General features: G+C 41.4%; 1 protein-coding gene across 4 annotated transcripts in view; it reads right to left on the bottom strand.

Moving 5' to 3' along the window:
• The window catches only part of acap3b (ArfGAP with coiled-coil, ankyrin repeat and PH domains 3b), a 54537-nt gene extending 32583 nt beyond the window's left edge, over nucleotides 1–21954 (bottom strand). For 2 of the 4 annotated variants that reach the window (XM_025907377.1, XM_025907378.1), the window contains exon 1: nucleotides 21622–21954. In XM_025907377.1, coding sequence (XP_025763162.1) covers nucleotides 21622–21668 — 47 coding nt within the window. In that variant the 5' untranslated portion in view covers nucleotides 21669–21954. The remainder of the gene's footprint in view (nucleotides 1–21621) is intronic. The other 2 variants (XM_013269168.3, XM_019358770.2) reach the window with 1 other exon arrangement.
• Between the last annotated feature and the right edge of the window lie 904 nt (nucleotides 21955–22858).

Genomic DNA, 22858 nt, shown 5'->3' with positions numbered 1-22858 from the left:
GAGCTCTGTTATTCAAGTCTTACGTGTTCGTGTTAGTAGAAAAAATAAATAATTTTTTTTTTCTGCTGAATCACGGCTTTCAGGATCATTTCCCAGTTAAGGTTACATTTCTTTTATACTAATGAACTGCAAGGTATAGCTGTAAAAAAGCAAGGAAATATAAAACGAGGTCACTTTGTTGGAGGATGAAATGATGCAGGGTTGGTTTTTTTAATCGTCCACACTAATGGAAATCATTGAGCTCAGGAGCAGGTGGTTTTTGGGTGGAGACAGCAACAGCAGCCCCAGCCCTCATCTCTTTGTTCTTCCATGCTAGACCACATTCAGCTAATTAAAAAATCAATTTCAATCTCATCACACCAACATCGTTATATTCACTGTTCAGTAACGCTATTGTTTATAAATATTCCGAGATAATAATTATAATTTTTCCGATTACTGGTCCCCCAAATCACAGTCTCCTTGCTCTCTTTGTTTCATTTGCGTACTCTTGCGTCTGTCCATCTGTCTGCTTCCTGTCTGTAACACTCCCGTGTTTGCTGATGGCACAAAGGCGAAGACAGTGTGTGTTTATTTTTTTGTGTGTGTGCATAAGTCTGTGCGAGCATACATAAAAAGATAAACCAGAAATGCATTTAGCAATCTGTGTAATTATATATGTATAAATCTCAAAATCTGCAGTTCCATGGCAGAAAGTGTTTAAAGATCCATACAGTCCAACATTCAACAAAATACAACGCGATTCAAGGCTCTGTGCCACTAAACGCTCAAACACGTGTTCAGAGTCCATTAAAAGAGCCTCCAGTCAGTGATCCTCACACATTTTCCTAAACAGGCTGTCTTTTCACACCAATAACCAGCCAATCCAAACACTACTATCTTATGTGCAGAGAACAAAGATGCCTTCACTGCTTCCCAAACCCCCCCCCTCACTCCCAACACACAACAAACATCACACTCATTCCCTGAAAAAACATTTGACTGTTCCGATGGCTGTTCGGACAAAGAGACCAAACAGGATGCGGACAAAAAGGACAAGCCTCGCTTGTAGCTTTGAGCCTCAGTTTAACTGGATTACTAATTATTTCAAGCAACACTCATAAAACAGCGGTAGCAAACATTTGGATACATTTTGTTAATGTTAATTTTAAATTTTGGAAGAGTTCAACAATTGGGGATATGCTTTAGTGGTCTCTTGCTGAGAGGGAGATGAAAAGACTGATACCTCACTCATGTCTGTGCAGTGAACAAATCACCTTCTTAAATAATGATCATATCCTTAACTGCAGAAGATCTTTTACACTGCTAAAGACAACTAAAGGCACACTTTTAAAACGCATCAGATCTTAATGGCAAACAATCATTCTGGATATCTATACTGATGTGGACTGGGTAATGTGTTAGGAGTGAAAGGATGCCACGTCGTTTGATGGAAATGAAAATTATTAGTCCATAGTTGGCTGAATTCAGACACCCCAAAAATCAAAGTGAATAAATGATGCAGCAGGTTAATCCATTTTGTCGAAACTCAAAATAGTACTCAGTGTTTTTATAGCCACCACGTGCTTGTATGCATGCCTGAGAATGTCAGGGCATGCTCCTAATGAGACGTATGGTGTCCTGGGGGATCTCCTCCCACATCCGGACCAGGCCATCACTGACTCACAGAGACTCTGAGGTGGAACTTGATGGACCAACAAATAATGTCCCAGAGGTGTGCTATTGGATTTAGTTCAGGCAAGCATGGGGGCCAGTCAATGGTATCAATTTAGCTCATCCTCCAGGAACTGGATACTGATGCAACATTAGGCTGGGCATTGTTGTGCACCAGGAGGAACCCAGGATTTATTACATCAGCGAGGGAACTGACATGAGTCCAAAGCAAATAGCGGTCCTGCTGATGGGTTAAGGACCTTCTGTGGTCCTGTCCAGTAAATGCCTGTCTCCTGGAATCTCCTCCATGCTTAAATACAGCAAAACATCTGGCATCATATTGATGTGCTGTCCTGGAGGATTTGGACTACCTGTGCAACCTCTGTAGGGCCCAGTTACACTGACCCAAGCCAAATGCAAAACTAGTAAAAAAAAAAAAAAAAAAAAAAAAAAAAAAGTCAGAAAAGTTGAAGTGCGAAAAAATGGCTAACACAGAAAATAACCCACTGCACCTATGGTGTCACAGCCATAGCCGTCTAAATTACACGAGCAAATCACAAATTATAAATACACTGGAATAAACAAAGAGCAGGGTTATTAGGGCAGAACATGACATTACAGCTACAATACAATGTCAACACTGGATGATCAGCAAATTAAAAGCACTAGTGTTTCAGTGAACAGAAACCTGTCAACTTTTCACAGTGCTTATAGCTTCAAGCATTTGCAGTCATTCATTATGCAACAATATTTAAATGCAGTTAAATATAATTTAAGAAAGAACATTACAAACAGTAATAAGAGTTATAGTCATTTAAAGAGCACTCTTAAAACGGGCCCACCCCCAGGCTCATGGTAAAAAGGGTTAAGAGCCTGTGGCATAAGCAGTGTTTCAGAAAATGTCACACTTTCCTTTAAAACAGGAAAAACCTAACATTGCGCCTTTTATTAATTCATTTAGTGTGATTTTCACCATCTGTCTCACCAGTATATCATTCATCTTTTGGATTATGCCTTTGAATTATTGGCAGGAATAGTTGTTAATGGAGAAGAACAATGCTTCATGCAGTCATGCAGTAGCTGTATAATGCAACATAAAGACCTCCACAAATTCACTCAAGGAGAGAAGTTTCCCTGTTTCCCACCAGCTGTCAGACCACCTCCGTGCTAACATCAATAAAAGAAAAAATTCCCCAAAAGACATTCAACCAAATATAATGTATCTCTGTTATGATTATTCATAAGCCGTCGTTCTGTACACCTCACACTATAAACACACAGCATTTCTAAATGTTTCTGCCGAAGCAGTCTGGGATGTGGAAATGTCATTATCTCATTCCAGAGTACATTCCAGCTACAGGCCAGCAGGAAGTGAGCTGGAAAATCTCTTGTACCGAGTGTGAAGCAGACAAAAATCATTTTTCTCTAATGTCTTGTATCAAGACTCGTGCCAGGTCGAACAGATTTTGCTTGGAAATTGCAATTTTTTTTTTTGTTGCTTTTCTTGCCAACAGAAGAGGAGAGCAAGTAAGAAACAGAAAACTGAGTTCCATAGGAAGCCATTCTGCTGAAAAATGCAGCCTGAATTACATCATCGTCAAGTGACACTAATTGTTTCCACTGTTTCCAGAAAATCTTAAAGCCGAAAGCTAGAAAGAGTACACATCATGATCTGCTCTATGAAACAACATTTCATATTTAAAGAGATGCAGGAAAGAAAGTCTCCCTTGAGCCTGCTGAGCATAATATGCATCCATACTGTGCATAAAAGTGGTGCCAAACCTTCTGCACATTCACTCTAACTCTTTCAGCAGGTTTCCCAAAGAGAGAGAATAAGGCTAGTCCTAGACTGAAAAAAAAAAGATGAATGAGAACCTCCACTTAAAAACGTTTATCATCCGTGACTAGGGTTAATCTATATCTGGGAGCCCGAGCCTTTATCAGTAAAAGTGGCCTAGATTTGGTCATCAGTTACTTCTGTATTGTTGGCAAACAGGAAGAAAAGAATAGGAAGAAACAATACAACACAAAGCTGATGACATGCAATCTAGGTATGATACATATATGGAAATGCATTTGCACGCAGCGAACACACACGCAACCCAACCAAATTTAAATCCGACAAAAGGCAACACACTTCCCGGTCACACGCACACCCATGAGCCCTTTGTCCAAGTGGAGGAGAGGTGTGCCCTGGGTGGAGTGGGGCACTTTTAGGCCTGAAGAAAAAGTCTGATCATGCTTTGTTAACACCCAGAAGAATGTGAACTCACAGTTTCGCTTTCCAGTAACATCACATGACAGACTTTCTATCACGTTTGGATTTGTCCAATAATTTAAATTGGTCTTTACATTCCATATCCAGTCACTGGAAAAACGAAATAAACATTTATTTCCATGAACTTTTAGCCTTGTCCTCTACCTGCCCTATATTCTGTTACTGTGTCTTTTATCTTATGTGTAAAAATCCCCTGCATGACAGGACATGTTAAACTACAGATTCTTTTCACATTATGGGGTTAGAGGAATACACGAGAGTCAGAGGAAGATTGCTTCCCAAGAAACTTAGATACAGCAAAGTCTAGGAAGTGCGGTATTTGAGTTGGAAAAACTATGATGCTACTGCTCTAAAAAAAAAAGTTAAAACATAAAAGAGATAGTAGAGCTCCCAACACAGTCTGAAATCAGCAGGAAGCCTAAAAGGACAGTATAATAGCAGGACTGCACATTTATCCAAATCTCTAAACTCTTTAACCTTCGCTGACCTCGCAGCGGGGTGTTAGCAGCGGGCGACACGCACACGGATGCAGCTTACATGAGAAATGCAGAGGAGGAAGAAGACCCCTGTGGTTTAAAAGCACTTTGTTCCCAGGGCTCTTTTGCTTCTGTGCTCTCTGCATCCATCCCACCCAGAGCCAGTTCACAGTGAGGGATGACAGAGGGAGTAGCAGACAGCAGAAATGGAGTCACACTTGAAGATAATACAGGAGCAGACAGATATTGGCTATCATCTTTAGAGAAGAATGTGCAACAGACAGCAGTGACCTGCAGAGCGTCTTTTGTTAAGGCCACAGCTAAATATTTACATCTGTGCATTTGTCTGGGAGGGAATGAATGCAGGCAAAGTGTGATAAATGTAAGGATGTCTCGGAAAGCCTCTTTTTTCAGACAGACACAAAAAACTGTATTCAGTGGATAACATGGCTCTCCATTAGTCACTGCAAAAAAACACACACAGTTCAGTTGGACTGCTATTCCTACAGAGGAACAGTGTTCGTATAGAGCTGTCTCTCTTTCAAATGTGCCTCTATACATTGAATGTCTTGTATACATATACCAGTCACAATATTTCTTTAGGACTTTTTTGGCTTTTATTTGACAGGATAGCACAGGGTGTAGTCATTATTGCTAATAGAGAGCGACTTGAATGACACCCAGGAAATGGCCTGGGGAGGACTTGAAACCAGGCGCCTGCATTAGCCTTACTGCTCAGCTACAACATTAAACCTACCTGTCTAATATAGCTTTCTGTTGCCTAAACACACTAATGAATTCTGAAAGCACAGTTTTTCTACTGTAAAACATATTTTCACTGCACAGTTACAGCATCAACTGGTATTATGCTGCTGTGATGACTAACCAAGATATGTATCACATCCCCCACTTGCCTGGAGCTGAAGTCCAAAAAAAGAAACTAAATCAGAATGAAAGTGCACATTGTCATTTAGACCTTTACTGTAAATCAAAACAGATGGAGTACATTAAGATGGTGGAAAAAGCCTCCACTCCTGTAAATGCAAGTTAATGCAAATGCAAAAAATGCTTGATGTTTGTGTTATCAAATGCAAGATGTAGAAACTATTATTCAAAAAAGAAAAAAGTCATCCCTAACTGTGCTCAACTGGGTTGTATAATATTTATATTCAACGGTAGAAGAAACAATACAGATATTAGCTGATGGATACAGAGAGGCTTACAGGTAAGCTAAGTGTGCATTCCTTCCTTGGGCTTTGTTAAACACAAAGAGTGTGTTTTTGTTACACAGGGCAACAGATAATTCCATTCTTAATGAATGTTTGGCATTGATAAGGCTTGCTTTTTGTTCCACCTCAGAAATGCACACACGCATGCTTATAGGTATATATAGATAAGCCGCGCATAGCACAAAAGGCCTGCTTAAGGTCATGCCAAGGATGTTGGATAGAATTCCAGTCCAGAATTTGACCTGGCCACTCCAAAACCTTTGGGGTTTTTGTTTCTTTGTTTTTTAAGCCATTTTTTAACGATTGTTGTCTTGCTGCATAAGCCAAGTGAGCTTTAGCATTAAGGAACAAACGGATGGTCAGACAGGATTTTCTGGCAGAGAGCAGCTTTCATAGTTCCATCAATTATGGCAAGTTGTCCAGGTCCTGAAGTAGCACAACAGCCCCAGACCGTCACACTACCACCACCATGTCTGACTATTGGTATGATGCTCTTTTTATGAAATACTGTGTTAGTTTTACACCAGATGTAACAGGACTCAACCCTTTCAAAAAGTTCAGCTTTTGTCTTGTCAGTTCACAGAACTTTTCTCCAAAAGTCTTTATCATCAAGATGGTTTTTGGCGAATGTGAGACGAAACTTTGTCCTGTTTTTGGTCAGCAGTGCTTTTCTCCCATGGATGCCATCTCTTTCTTATTGTTGAATCATGAGCTCTGTCCTTAACTGAGACAAGTGAGGTCTGCAGCACTTTGGATCTTGTTTTGGGTTCTTTTGTGACCTCCTGGATGAGTTGTCAAAGTGCTCTTGGAGTAATTTTGGTAGACCGGTCACTCCAGGGAAGGTTCAATGCTGATCCATATTTTCTCAGTTTGTGGACAATGGCTCTCGCTGTGGTTCACTGAAGTCCCAAAGCCTTAGAAATGGCTTTATAACACTTTACAGGCTGTCAAAGGCTCATCAGTTGTTCAATTTATTTTGATCATGGCATGATCTGTTGCTTTTTAAGATCTTTTAGCCAAGTCACTTTGTCAGACAGGTTCTGCTTGAGCAATTTCTTGATTCAAGAGGTCTGGCAGTAATCAGACCTGGGTGTGGAAATTGAAACTGAACTCAGCATTCAAGATATTTTGGTCTTAGCTGATATTTTTGTTTGCACTTATGCCCTCTGTATCTATTGGCTAGTTCCAAAGAAATTTAGAGAGACATCAACACAACATACAGTGAGACATACAGTATCAGTCTTGGGCCTGAATCAACCAGCTACACCACACATTTGCCAGAAAAGCTCACTTGTACATGAATTCCTTCAAGCACAATGTTTAGGATTTTCCCCACTTGATCACCAGGTAAGGTTTGGTAAAAGCACTGTCAGGTAAAGCAGTGTGATAACTCGTGGTTATATCTGATCACATCTTGCTTCCCACACTGACAGAAACACATTTATGCTCTAACCTAAAGTGTTTATTTATGGCTCTGCGTGCACGTGTGTGCATTTTATTGAGAACGTGTGAGAGAGAGGAGATGCCTCTTTGAAACAGTTATGCAAAAGAGGAAATAACTCAGCTCTGCACAAGAGACTGCTTTCCCGGTGTTATCTTTGGCAGCTCTGACCGAACGTCAGTGGAATAAGGCTGCTGCTGACACAAAAGTCAGATGTGCCAAAGAGGAAACAACCACAGATTTACACTTTTATCCATTTAAGAATGGTCTGTCACTGCCAAACACCCGGTCGGCAATGATCATCTGACAATGTTCATCTCACTCACGCAAGTCGATCTTTTCCAAAAAATACCGCCAGGTCTGGTTTTAGTTTCCTTGCTTTGGCTGCAGCACATTGATGCGCTCTGACTGGATATACAGGACTCCTGTGGAAGGTTACTGTATCCTAGTGTCATACATAAAGATATTTTGGAAGACAAAACATTTTAAAATTATGCTGTTATCTTTGTATTGTTACTATCTGCCCACCTCTACTACACCTGCTTGCGTTTTTATTTATTCCTAAAAAACAAAATCATCCATTTTCTTCTGCTTATCCAGTTCTTATCCAGGGCTGGAGCCTATCCCAGTTGGCATAGGGCGAAAGGCGCGGTGCACTCTGGACAGGTCGCCAGTCAGTTGTAGGGCTAACACAGAGAGACAAACAACCATCCCTTAATTTGCTTAAGGGCAATTTAGAATCACCAATTAACGTAACCGCACTGCATGGCTTTGGACTGTGGGAGAAAGCTCGAGAACCAACAGAGAATAAGCAAACATGCAAACTGAAAGGCCTCGAACAGATGGTGGATTCAAACTCAGGACCTTCTTGGTCTGAGCGAACAGTGCTAAAAAAACAAACAAAAGCAGTTCAGTTAAATGGAAGGGTCACACTCAGGAGTCAGACTTCCCCTACATGAACTCTGTGACACATTGGCTACCAGTCCAGGAAATATTATGCTTTTAAACCAATTTGTGCTGGGATGTCTTTCAGCGTACTGTAATTATAAAGTGCGATTGGGCTCACAGAGCATGCACAGATTAGACGTTTATTTATGGCAAAAGTAACTGAATGACAGAGTTCTCATTCGTCTGCTGCAGTTTGAGTAGCTGCTGCTATTCCAAGCACATCAGCATTTATTAACGTTTGGCTATATCTGATCGACCGTCAGCTTTCAAGCTGAATTGACTGTGAAACGAGTTTTGTTTACCTACAGAGATTATTATTTCTTACATCACTGGAGCCTGTCAGCAAACACTGATGACCTCAGTCTTGACAAAGTCATCAGTTGGTTTCACACGCGCGCTGCATGGAGCTGCATGTGAGACTGTAACTCTTAAGACTTAGTTAGATAAGGTTAACCTGCCCAAACCTTCACATGCAATGTCCAAATAAGCCCATATTACAATAGAGCAGGTACAGGGTATGTGTGGAAAATTTACCACTGGATGGTTGTCACGTGTCTTGCCTCTTGCACCCTCACCTAAAACAAGCGGCAGAGGATCCGTTATCATGCGCTAACATGTGAGAAAGCACCCACAGTTACCCACTCGGAAACTTGAATCAGTCATCCCCATATTCTTCAAATTCCAAATGACCAGTCACCAAGCAGTTAAATAACTCTCTCACATGCACACAAACAATCGCGTGTGTGTACGTGCGATGTAAAGATGGGAATGGAATCCGCTGAAGACGCAGCGTAGACAAAGTGAGCTCACAGTCCAGACAAATTTAGTTTGGGGTAAACATTTATGCATCTAATGAACACTGCTGAACAAATTCTGTCACTGTAATTCCAAATGGCCAGCGTTTTTCTTTCACTCCAAATTATAGCCATTATCTCCGAATGAAGCAACAGCAAAACCACAAGGCCAGGTTTTTTTTGTTGTTGCTGTTGTTGCTAATACCAGACTACCGAAGCATTGTCCTTATCCAACACTACGACGGCGGTCGAGAAAACAAGATTACAACACCTCACACGATTGCATTATTACATCGTTGATTGCTGTTGTTGTGGTGGAAAAGAAGTGTAGCAGGATGCTGAAGTGGAGGGAAAGTCCACTGGGTGAGACAGAATGAAGAGACAGGTTTACATTAACGCTCGGGGTGGTCTTACGCAAGAGCCTCGCTCATTGAGACAGCAAGAGAAACAAATCTGGGACAGACAGCGTGAGCATGCAAGTGAAGTGTTGTGGTTTAACCTATAAAGCTCAATGCTAGAAAGATTTATTAATTATATTTTACAAATCAAATGTTAACATGTTGGTAATGATGTAGTAAATACACATGGACTTCTGACACAGCTGATGCCTTCAGTTCAGAGCTTAACATTTTAGAATGAACAGGCCAGCTAAGATCATCGCTTATCTGCTCCCATGTAGCTGACTTGTTGTGATGCGAGCATTTTGACTGCAGTAGGGTGACATAACATTTATGAAATTTAATTATACGACTGGCCCGAGTTAGACCTCAAAAACTGTCAGCAGACTGTACAGTAATTATTGAACACTTTAAATTAACAAAGCTAGTTTTTATGTGATGTGGTTTCAGAAACTGTGGGAGAAAACTGTGCTTGGCTGCAGTCAAAGTGACGCCTTAACTCTAATCTGGTTTTCTACACTCTAGTACAAAGTAGACTACAAGTTGCAGTCACCATGAAACCTCTTGTTTCATATAGAGCTGAACCTTAATCTTCCTGCTCTCCAGGCCAAATCTCTCTGACAGAACCACCCTGTTCAGCTAGCTACATCTGTCTATGTCACATATGCACACACACTCACACACACACACACACACGTACGCACCATGATACCCACCATATCCCTACACCCTCATACCAAAGCAATATATGACACAGTCTTCCTTCCTCCCTTCCTGTTTTAAGATCAATTGCCGTTATAATCTGATGAATGTGGTTCAGCTGTTGTGATTTTTTTTCTTGCCACTTGTACGCAGTGGGCAAACCACTGAACAAATGGAAAGATCCACTCTTTTCGTGAAAGAGTGCATGCTTATTTGACTTTGCAGGGGTGGGATTTATGAATCCAAGAAACTGTGGGACTGCTGACATGGCAGATGGGAATATTTTCATTTGGTTGCAAGGAATTCCTCAGGGATCTCAGGCACGGATGCAGGCTGAAGAATGTAAAGATGGGAAACATGACTAGAGAATCCATCAGTGTCCAAGAAAGGGCAAACAGTGTTCCGGTTTCTTTTCATGTCCCTCAAGACTGGCTTGTCAATCACACTTGTGGTTTCAGCACTGCAGGGGTGTACGGATTCAGCGAGGATCGGGGCTGGTGGGGCGCCGGGGTGCCAAACACACGGCAAGCCAGCATCAACAACCTGATGGAAACGGTCAGATATGCATGTCTCAACAGACTGTAGCTGAGATTGGAGAGAGTAAGAACAAGGAAAAATAAACAAATCTTAACTATGTGATTTGTGCTATTTACTAAAGGCACCGGAAGTTTGTATCGGTGGTCTAAAATTTTGACACATTTGGTGTGAGGGACAGCAGGATTGTGGGTGGAGGAAGAGCGTGAGGGCTGAGTAAGACATGAGAGTAAACAGGAAGAACAAACAGCCTATCAAAGTATAAACTAATAATCTGACGCAAAAGAAAACTACTGTTCATAAAGCCAAGTGTGCACAATTAAAACCAAGGCAGAGAAAGTTGGGCCAAATCTGAACCAGCTGCTCAAGTGGACCCCAGATGTAAGAGCGAGACATGCAAACACAAACACCTTCTATTCTAGTTAAACAGGATGATTGTGAGACTGGGGAAGCTGTCCTCTGTGTTTTTAAGATACTTTTCTGGGAAATTTTACCACCGTGGGTTTTTATACACGGTTATGTGTCTGTATGTGCTGCCATTAATCTGTCTCCATTTTTTTTGTCTTTCTTTCTCTGGGTGCGCTGAGTCCACTCCATCCCTTTGGACCATCTTTCTTCCTCTATATTCCCCCTCTACTACAAACATCCGGCCATCAGTCATCGCCCCTGTATGTTTAGTCATCGATCATCCTTCCAGTCATGCTACATTCCCGTCTTTTAACTAGAACCAGTGCAAAAACAGACTCAGGCAGCATACTGAAACTCAGTCAGTCTTGCTGCTGCTGTGCTGTCACTGATTCATATCCACTCCGCACATTGCCAATACAGGAGGCTGGAGGACAGAGTACAGTGAGGAAAAAGAAGGGTAAAGGTGAAGAAGAGGAGAGCAACCACAACAAGACGACTGATGGGCGTGCACACAAAGATTTCCCAACTTTTTTCTCTCCCTTCCTGTCTTTTGGCTGCCACTTGGTTGAACCAGTTGGGCTGTTTATCGAAGGCACGGAGCCCCGCGACACCAGATAATTCCCACGTTGTGTGTAGACGACAAACACGCACTTGTAGCTTAAATTACTCTTTTTACATTAACACAAGCATTAGTCTTGCCGACGTCAGAGGCGGCGATTTCTTTGGCTAGCTACGATCCAGAATTATAGACAGATAAACATCGGAAGACCGACTGCGTCGACAGTCTTGTGGAACAGCCTCTTAGGTTTCGATGCGAGTCCCCTCAACAGGATGTAAACAGTGAAGACTAGCCTTTAAATTTTATGGAAGTTGTTAAGTGGTTTATCCTGGCTTAAAAAAATGTTTTCAAGTTGAGGAAAAAAACCAAAACATGTACGGCTATTTCAACTGCAGCGTATAAAAAAAAAATGCAAAACTGTGTATAAAACCCCCGGCACACAGAAAGCCACCACGAAGTCAAAAGTTTTATTTCTTTCTGTACAAAAAACACAATTTTAAGACCACTTTTTTATGTTTCAAGTAGCTTGGAGACAAAATGTTGATTTGAAGTGTGAGAAACCACTGACCCTTTAACCCTGCAGAAAATCACCTTGTCATGTCACATTGTGGTACCAGATTCTGTCTTTAATGTGCATGTTTGTACAGCTACATGCTTCTGTCCATACATATACGGTGCCCCAAGGTTTCATGTGCAGCTTTCTGTACAAAAAGTCTGGAAAACACAAATGCATTCCAGAAACTACACATAAGCGGTGAAGCTGGTTTCCCCCTTATGTGATTTAATGACTTCCTGCATTGTGAACTCTCTTCAAACATGGCTTCCAGTTAAACCAAAAGTCAGTCTGCGTGTTTGGCTAACAACCCCCCCCCAAGTAACTACCATAACACATAAAACTAGCAAGCTGTGTTTTGAATCTGGAAGAGTCTAAAAAATACACCTCAAGTGAGGCAAAATATGTGTTTAAACTGCGGGGGATGTCGAAGGATAGACAAATGCTTCTTGCTGGGAAAACGACTTGTAATACCAACATGAAGAAAGAAACCCAGGAACAAGACGACGGCAATTTACTTAATAGTTTTGATTTGAGTTTCAACAGGCCTTGGCAGCATTTGCACAAACTCCCAGACCAAATGCTGATCTTAGTGGGACTGAATGATTACACAGAGAGGTTACTCACAATAAACCATGATACAGCATGAAAGCTGTGAGAAGGTCTGATTTGTGCCATATTTTTCACTCTTCTTACTCACGACAGGAGTGACCCTCAACTCCGATGAGACCAGCACATCTGCCACAAATCAGACTTTGTCGAAATGATGTTTTCAGACGATTCGTGGTGTCCGTGCTGACGCTATTGATCATCATGTCTTTAAATCAACTGCCTATTAGACTTCGTCGCTCTATAAATGCAAAACTGAAACCTTAAAGTGGCGCTTTATAGTCATCCAGATTAAATGAGAATCTGCTAAAGCTCTCCCATGAATCACAACTTGCTCAATCACAGCTGCCCAGGCTCTGATCTGGGTAATTACTCTCTGGACCAAAATAAACTGCAAGTCGCAGTCATTAAGAAACTATGACTTTGATTGGCATTATTTTCCAAAGACAAAGAATTAATAATTACACTTTGGGATTCTGAGTTACAGAAAAAGCCTGTTTGACTGTCACGTCCACTGAGCTGGAATTAAGATACAGCTTAATCAATGTGGGGGTTACAATAGTGCCTGTGTTTCTCTGCGTTTTATCAGGATTAGAGTTCAGTTTGTAACTCAGTCAAATTTGTGTTTGAGATGAGAGGCAGGAGGGCATTTAGAAAATGAAAGATGTCAGGAGAAGTAAGCTGGACCACGAAGAGATCTTAATGTGATCTTTTCTCTCTCCTGATATTTGTGCACAGTTGTACTGTATGTTAAATACAGTAATAAAGCACAGTATCATGATATTTCATGTGGCAATATTGTATCGGTACAGGGACACAAAATATGGATATTTTATTAAATAAATTAAAATACTCTGGGTATACTAAAAACACGAGGGCTCATCTCATGCACCACCATGCTACGTTAGCCACCATGCTACGTTGGCCGAGCAAACTTATGTTAACTCGCCTCAATCGAAAATCGATAACGTTATATTATGGGATAAAACACATAACTGACATAATCGGGGACGTTGAGCTAAAATTAGCAGCCTTGCACCTGCTTGATTTGAATTGCGAATATTCAGGACTGCACTGCGGTTAAAGCATCCTCCTGTACAACATCCATTATGACCTCGGCAACCATGGAGATGCCTCTTAAAATGTTTAAAATTAAAAAAGCCACTCCATTGTGGATTGGTTTAAAAAAACTGTTTTCAGTGGGACATAGAAGTACTCTGACCCAAGGCTTGTAAGTCCTTTAAACTGCAATTTGTCAAAGGCACTCGTGTAATTCCTCATCCCTCACACTACAGAAAGGAAAATTGTATTGAGCTTCTCAGGGTATGAGGCTGATAGTGTGTGAGCTTTAACAGGGTCTGTAGGCTATCCAGTTGATTTAATCAGAGTGTGTTTACTGATAATCCTATTTCATATAGGTCCCCCAGCAGCACATCCACTCCGTGGATTCACTGGATGTGTCCACGTGACGGGCCTATGTTCTCATGAACATGCCCAACTTCTGTGTGCTTGGCACGGTGGCAGAAAGAGGAATATGAGATGATGTGATTTGCCAACATGCTGGCCGGGAGGCAGACACACATGTGTGACACAAATGCAAATCCGATAAGAAGAATGAAAACCACACAGTACAGAAGCCATTCAAGTGCCTATCATTATCGCTACTGATTTCCATCCTTCTATGCTCCTCTGAAATAAAGAATCGGATCCTGCACGTTTGCAAACATCGAGTGTCGTGTAAGAGCAAAACAGAGCGGGAATACCAGATTTGTGAGCAGAGCAGCAGCTGCGATCTGTGCACAGTATGTTTCCAAGCAAACAAACAAAATGCTGCATGAGCAGAAACGCTGTTCGTAAGTCGATGGATGTCAACAACTCTTTTCCTAAAACAAAAACAGGAACAGTATTACTGGCTACAACATTTCTAAACACAGCAAACATGTGCAGGTGGCAAATGGGGCCGTCGCCTTTTTCGCATCATATGCAATGTTATATTTCTTTAATTTATGAGAGCAGTGCGCTTTTTTTAAAATCTGGAGTCATCTAAGGGCATCTATTCAAGGCACACATGCAAAACAACTGAGGCGGGGCTGCCCTCTTTGTTCACCTGATGTCTTTCTATGCAGTAAAAAGAGCACTTCATATCACCCTGTCAGAGGGTTAGACAATACATCGAGACCACGCTGCCACAAAAACACACAACAACTGCACTCCTCTTAAGTTGTAACAACAGTTTGTGAAGCTTCTGACAAGACCGGCCTGCTTTCTGCAGTTCACTGCCGACGCTACCTTTACACACCCAGGGGGAACTAAAATATTTATGTAAACTCACAGAGGTTACGAGATATTTTTATGGCCAGTCTGCATGTTTTTTTCTGTTAACACTTGCAGGTTAAAATAGTTTAATAGGTCAATATATAGCTAAGTGATTTCATTCCGGTGAGGGTTTCCTGATCTAATCACTAACATCATTAGGAGTTTATCGCATGGCACCGTCTGCTTCATCCTCAACCTGCTGTGGTCGAACCTTTCAGAGCAAAGAAAGTATTAGCAAAGCTCACATTTATTGTTCTAAACAACACTGCATAACATCTCTAATTATATACACTCGCTATGTTAGTGACATCTGTCCAACTGCCAGTCAACACAAAAGTCTACTCCACCAATCACATTTCAGACAGTGCTGAGCTACTGGGATTTTCCCACTCATCTCTAGGGTTTACAGAGAATGGTCCAAAAAAGAAAACTATCCAGTGAGCGGCAGTTCTCTAGGCGAAAAGGCCTCGCTGAGGTCAGAGGTCAGAAGAGAGTCGAAGGAATGCTTCCAGCTGATAGGAAGGCAGAAATAACTCGAATAACCAGACGCAGAAGAACATCTCTGAATGCACAACATGTTTAACTTTGAAGCCGACAGCAGCAGAAGACCACGCTGGGTGCCACTCCTGTGAGTTTAGAACAGGAAACGGCAGATACAGCTGACACGGACTCACCAACTTGACATCAGAAGATTAAAAAACGCAGCCTGATGTGATGCTCAGGTCAGAACTGGGCTTGAATAATATGGATTCATTGTGGCTTTTATCGTATCAAAGGATCAGGGCGGGGTCGTGTAATAGATATTTTGTCAAACTTTGTACCCCTTAGTACCAACTGAACATCACTTAAACACTACAGCTTACCTGAATATTGTTGCTGACCATCCGTTAATGACTGCAGTGTGCTCATCCTCTGGTGGCTGCCTAACTCTAGAGTAGATACATGTTCTTTACAAATGCTGATTTTTGGATGCAGTGTATTAATAAAGTATCACAAGAAGAAGGAATAGGATTTATCCCTGTCCTGATATGCCTTCACACCTTTATCACAGTGGCAAAGGTAACATAAACTGAAGCAGATTTAGCCGTTTTTAATATTATTTGCATTGACTCCATTGTCCAGTTTAAAAAGTGCTTTAGCTTTAATGTCTGCTCACAGATTAGTAACAGGGGATATTAAAAATACATAAATACCCAACACGTAGGACCAAGTCCAGCATTAGTAAGCTGCATGACCTTCCTATACCTTGTAAAAAAAAAAAAAAACCATCTTGGAGGGAAAATCCCTTTTATTATAGCTCAAATGCAAGAGAATTGGTTGCAAACACTGCTGGAAAAGAAAAACGACAGAATTAATGTTGAATTTATCTTGAAAAACAGCATTTATTTAGATTTTAATATGAATGGAGAGTATTTGTATAATAGAATAGTGATTCCAGGCCAGCCAGGCTGTTTCCTTTCTTCCTCTGCTCATCTCCCATGTACACGGATGCATTAGAGAAAGTGTTTGGGAACGAATGTCTAGACATCAGCTACTTAATGCAAGCAGTCTGGAGCCTTTTTAAACACTTTGCCAAAAACTGAAAGTTGTAAAGAGGCTTTATTTCTGATGGTTCAAACGGTCACAGTGACTCTCAAAGATGTTTTTCTCCAAAATAGGTTACAAGCAGTTAGACAGGGTCATTTTGGGCTTAGAACTAAAAACAGGTACAAGCCTGGGACATTTTCCAGACAACATCACATCTGCACATGTGCAGTTTATCAGTGAGAACCTACTTTGTCGACATGTAATCTTATTCAGCACTTTAATGCATTTTCTCATCCAGTCTGAAATCATCTGGGCTGTTAGTCACCATGTGATGTTCACCTCTGCAAATAATGCAACTGTGTGTTTTCTGCTGGCACACCTGCCCGCTGGCACACTCTTCAAACAACTACTGAGTATTTTCCCATTGATGGGGACAGATATGAATCTCTCCTGCCATCAGACATGATACCGAGATGAGAAGGGTATTGTCCACACCTGCCAATGCCTACTGGTCACTCTTGGCAACAGCAGAGCTATTTTCCCGCCTGTGACTAGCAAAGACAGCATGACGCATATTTACACATTTCACAGGCTCTTAACAATAAGCACCCAGTATCTCAAACAGACAGCAAAGTCAAGATGTGTCAAAAAAAAAAAAAAAAAAAAGCGAGAGAGAGAGGATTAGAGGTAATGGTGATGCAGGTAGGGAATAAAAATCCAGACAGTTAAAGAAACCAGGGCACCAGACAGACAACTAGAGCATCAAAAAGCACTTTAATCTGCCAATAAATGGAGACATGCTTTTAAAAAATTGTAGGAAATCACACATAAGAGCAGCTAAAAGCCTCTTTTTATACAGACACATCAAATCTTTTATCAAATCCACTTCACCATCAGGTTATATAAACCTGAGATATTTTTGAACTTCCACGATTTTACAATTTATTATCATGTGGACTCTCTCTATACAGATTTACAATAACATTCATTTCTGAATAAGAGTCCTCCAGCTCTAAACGGCCAGACATATAATAACGTAATGGCCATGGAGCTTAAAGCAAACATTCACACCCTTTTTCTCAGACTATGGGGTTTTCATGTTGTCTCAAAAACACACTTTTTTACTACCCATGTTAACTCTGAAACACTGAAAACTGTAGATACTGTAATATCAACTTAACCAACTACAGAGCAGAAATAACAATGTTTAAAGCTTTCACGTGTTCATAAAAAAAAAAACAAGGGTATTTGTGTCTGACTTTGTGATTTTGGTGCCTTTTAGATCATTTTTTGTTGCAACTATCAGAAAAATAATATGACTCAGTGTGCAATTAATTTAAATAACAGATCCATAGAGTGTGTGCATGCACTTTGTTCACCAAGTCACAAAGAGTGCAAGTGTTAACTGATGAAACTCAACCCTCTCATCTCAATGTCGGCTCTTGTGGATCCAAAATACCAGGATGTCAGTGACTGTAACATGTAGACTCAAGGCTTTGAAAGGATACGCCACAAACCGATGGCCAGCCAAAGAACGACATGCAAGACCACGAGAAGCCATCACCAAAATTAAGTTCTGAACATGCAAAACTGCTGTTGAAATATGGTTAAGAATGTGTATAACAGCTGTTACACTGGGACATGACATGCAGCTACCTGAAAGCTGAAGAGAGTATTTAAATATGAGGTACACTGGCACGCAGGTTTGGCAACAGTCTGCACAGATACGCAGGTGTGGAGTGTAGCACAATCCCTCCAGTCTTATGGGAAAATTATTTTCATATACATGGACCCTGGATTTGTTCAAACCGTTATAGACGGAGCAGTTTTGACAAGGTTTTAGTTTTTCCCTGTCCTAAAAATATTTTGCGTTTTGTGTAATAAAATATAAAGTTTCGGTCTGTGCGACACATTAGCAAAAAGAACATCTCGATCTGCTGTGTCCACTTTTCAAATGCCATTGACTCCCTCTCTCAACCTGTCTGGACAGCTTGATGCTGAGTATACGCTGTGCGTGGGATAAAAGTCAAACCGAGGGAGGCAGAGAGGTGCAGTCGCTTCTCGGTACACGATGGCCTAAAACGTCCATTGCTGGAGTCAACAAGCACTATTCCATATTCAGTATTCTCATTTTGATTTATAGTTTACAAATGACACAGACAGACCTCCTGTGAGCTTGATATTATTCCTAAGTGCGCTCTGACACTGGATTTAGGCATCCAACAACAATCCCACTGTAATAAACTCAATTACACCACTAATTTTGTTGTGTTTTTTTGAACTTTTACACACTTCTTTGACAGCAAAAATTCTCTGTCACTGAAAATCAAAATGATGATGACGTCTTTCACGGTGCCTCGTCCATTGTTAAATTTTCCGTCCTCCTTTCTCCCAGATCTCAGTTGTCTGGCTTACAGCAGCTGTTGCTAGGCAACAGCTAACACCCACCCATTTGAATATTATCACTTATATCACAACAACACAGTCAGAACAGTAAAATAAAGGACTAAATGTATGTTATATAAGATGGAGTTATGCATCCTTTTTACCGAACATGTAAAACAAGCACCCATTTACGGTCATTTTGGCTGTTTCGAAACATTTATGTTTATGTCACTTGGTTTTAGCAACTGAACATCTGAATCAAATGAAACCACAAGCACAATATGATGCTTATCAGCTGTAGCAGGTTCCAAACTGTCCACTCACCTGGAATTGTTCACCTCTAAGCTTATCAGCTTTTTTCTTTTTTAACACCAGCATGTTTTTCTGAAAGTTCTAACCTGCGATACAGTGACAACAAACACTTGGCAGTGGAGCTTTTGAACACCCGAGTCACATTTAGAGCTTTTCCTATTCTTTTTCTGCGCTGTGTTCTCTGACTCACAGATAATAAATCTGTTGCAGTGACACTGAAAACCTGTGCAGGCCTACTTTTTTCTCCCCAATCAACCAATAAAAGAATCGGTAGTGGTGCTGGGATTAGAAACACTGAAGCGACGGCAAACAAACATGTAACAGGGCCGTGGCTCCAGGAAATCTGATTTAAATCAATCATTGCCACCAACTATAGGCAGATTTACAAGCCGCACATGCTTTGTTGAAGAATGAATGAACAGAGCAGGTGAATAGGAGGCAGGGCACTGGTGATGAGTTCAGTATACAGACAGAGGCTGAACAAAAATATGTGTGTTATAGATACACCGGCACGAATACCTTTCCAAATTCTTTCATGCTCACTCAGTGATGCTTACACAGAGACAGCGCTGGCACAAGTTAAGACCTGCAGCGAGAGGGTGTGTGTGAGCTTTTATAGGCCTGTGTGTGGGAAGATAGACAGGATTGCTCTGTTTCTGCAGAATGACACAACAAGGAGGGGGAGAAAGACAGCTGGATCACAACACGTTTCAATATAATGGAAATTTCTGCAGTGATGATCTTTAATTGGATGGCTTAGTCATGCAACTTTGACCTGTCACTTTATTTTTCAAATAAATCAGTCTTTAGGATTAAGTTATGACACACTCAGTGAAACACCAGCACACATACATTGTTTTCATTCAAAACTTCTGTCCTCAAGATGAGTGTCTCTCCCTCTCACTGTCACTCGGGTCACCCTCACTTTCACTGTTAGTTTTGTCACATGAATTTGCCCTTTGGGCACTGCTGCCCTTATCCAGTAGTTCTTTTAGTATCTATATGTTGCACGATTGTTACATAAAACTGAGCTCCACATGTGACTTAACTAACCGTGCTGACTACAGCTGAAATAATCCTGATGAATGGAGAACAGGGACATGAAAGTGAAGGCATCCTATGGTCCAAACAGCACTGACAAAATAATGATCCCCATCTTCTTTATCACAATTACAGTAACACACATGACGTGTGTTCTACGATCTAAGGAAACAGCAGTTCTGGAACTCTTCCAGTGAACCGGGAGAGAGAAGGGGAAGTTTCTGAGTCTGTTCTGCTTCTCTTTCTCTTCCTGGCATTCTCTCTCAGCCATCTATCATCCATAAATCAGCATGAGATTTATGGAGCCAACTGGATGTCCGTCTCCTCTCACCCTCTTTCTTACATTTCCCTGCCTGCCTTCTCATTTGATTTACTAACTGTTATTCTGAGGACATATACAACAGTGAACAAACCGGATGAGCTGACTGTGAGAGGGAGGCACAGGGGAAGAGCAAGAGGGAAGCAACAAAATGACAAACATAGAGAACTGCAACTAAACCAATGCTGACATGGAAATATAGAGGGATGACTTAATAACCGTTTCATTGCATTTTTTATTTCTCTACAAACTAAATAATTCATAATTTGGTCCTTTAAGTTGAAAACCCTAAGTAGAAGGCATGCCCACATATCTGCAACGCCTCTAACTGGCATATTTAACAGGGGATTCCTGGCCTACATGTTGCTTGCTTTCTTTTATTCTTCCCCACTGGCCTGTACAGGAGTGCAGCCAGATTGGCACGTGGACCTAGTGAGGCTACAAACTTCCAGCGGAGAGGCACAGCTGGCTTTGTGCCCAGGATACAAACTCCCTTCTTGCAGAGAGCGTGTACTCCACTCCCTGCTGCTTCTTTGCAAGCCAGGGCCACTATTGTTGGTGCTGCTGCAGCTGCTGCAAGGGTCTCTCCTCTCCACTGTGCAAACTGACACACATTAGAGGACTGCATGCCCTTCTGTATGACTAAAGAAAAGACTGCACCCAAACTGTACTTCAGTGATCCCCTTATACCCTCAAAATGTATGTGTGCCCCTTGTAAGAAGGTTAAGGGAATGATGTGATCACTAGAAAACCACTTGTAATTTTACATTTCGGCAATATGGATCCTCATTGTGCGTGGCAGTGGGTGTCCCTCCTCTCCTCATTTGCACTGGGCTGATTCACAGCCCACGTTAAAAAAAAAAAAAAAAAATCACACCATTACACATCCAGCTGATGTATCACAAAGATGCCATATGAAAATTACAATCAGTGAATAAAAATGCAATAACGAAAATATGGATAGACAATCGCCATCCGGCTCTTTCAACATCCTTTCATTTTACCCTGTTGATACCACCGTTACATTCCGCATGGGCGAAGCGTGCTATCCCCCCTTCAGAAAAAAGAAATCCCGTAGCCTAAAAGAAGGTGTGCCATTTTTTGCGCAAAGCTACTATGTGCCCGAGAGGAGCTCCTACCTGAATCGGGGCGAATCTTTTATACATTCTTCAAAGTCCACAGTCATTTTTGCGTTTTCTCGTTAATTCCCACGTCAGGCTGCCAATGTCATTGCCCCCAGCGGGATGTAGCTTGAACCGTGTGGATGATGACTGGTATCCCCTTGACGCGCAGCAGTCTGTCGCCCCTCTTCTGGTGGCACGGTGACACAAAATGCGAGCCGAGTGCGCGGCACGCAGATTACTACTACACTACTGCCGCTGCTGCTCAGACAGGCGGGAGGCGTAGCTGCACCGTGAGCACCGGAGAAGGAGAGAAGAGCGCTGAGCAGACACAAGCTTCCGTAACAACCCAGGAGGAGCACAAGGAATCATGGGAGATCAATAGATAGATAGATATTAAAGACCTCATACTACCACTTTATCCTAACAGAGCACTTTGCTTACAAACTGCATGCTTACGTGTGGTTGTAGCAGTTTTTTAAAGTAGAATGGGAGGTAGAGCCTTCAGCTTCCAGGCCTCTCTCACCTGTGGATTCTCCCAGTTGGGATTCAGGAGACAGGCAACCTCTGTGATATTAAGATTAGTCTTAAAACTTCCCTTTTAGCTCGGACTGTATCAGGTGAACTCTGAACCTTGCATATGTTGCAATAGACTGTAGCAGGCGGTGGGGGCTTCCCATGATGCTTAGAAAGTTTTTTCTTCACTCGCATCTTTTCATTCTCTGTATTTATATATCAGTTTGTGTTTGATCATTAAAGTGTCTCTCTCTCTCTCTTTCTCTGTGCTCTTAGGCTGGTTGTTGGTTCTCCAGGAGGTTTCTTCCTGTTAAAAGTGAATTTTTCCTTTCCGTATGCCCATGATTGTTGGGATTTGTCTATATTATTGTAGAGTCTTTACCTTACAGCGCAAATCACCTTAAAGCAAATGCTGTTGTGAATTGACGCTATATAAATAAAACTGAATTGAACTGAATTAAAAGCTACTGTGGGTGTAATGTGTAGGTGGTCCTGTACTTTTGTCTATATAGTGTTTGTAAACACAAAAACTGGCTTATGTAAAATGCTAACTTTTTTATCAAGCATGTGATATTTCACTCATGATTAGCATTAGCTTTAACATCATCTATGTGGAAAATATGTAGGTATGTGTATCCTCTGGGGGGCACAGAGAATAGACTTAAAGAAAATAGCAACAGTGGTTTGTAAACATGTGAGCCTTTGAATGAGCTTAAATGTACTAACCTTATTAACCGTA

The sequence above is a fragment of the Oreochromis niloticus genome, linkage group LG5, assembly GCF_001858045.2.
Source record: "Oreochromis niloticus isolate F11D_XX linkage group LG5, O_niloticus_UMD_NMBU, whole genome shotgun sequence".
Taxonomy (NCBI): Eukaryota; Metazoa; Chordata; class Actinopteri; order Cichliformes; family Cichlidae; genus Oreochromis; species Oreochromis niloticus.
This window is presented reverse-complemented; position numbering and strand designations above follow the sequence as displayed.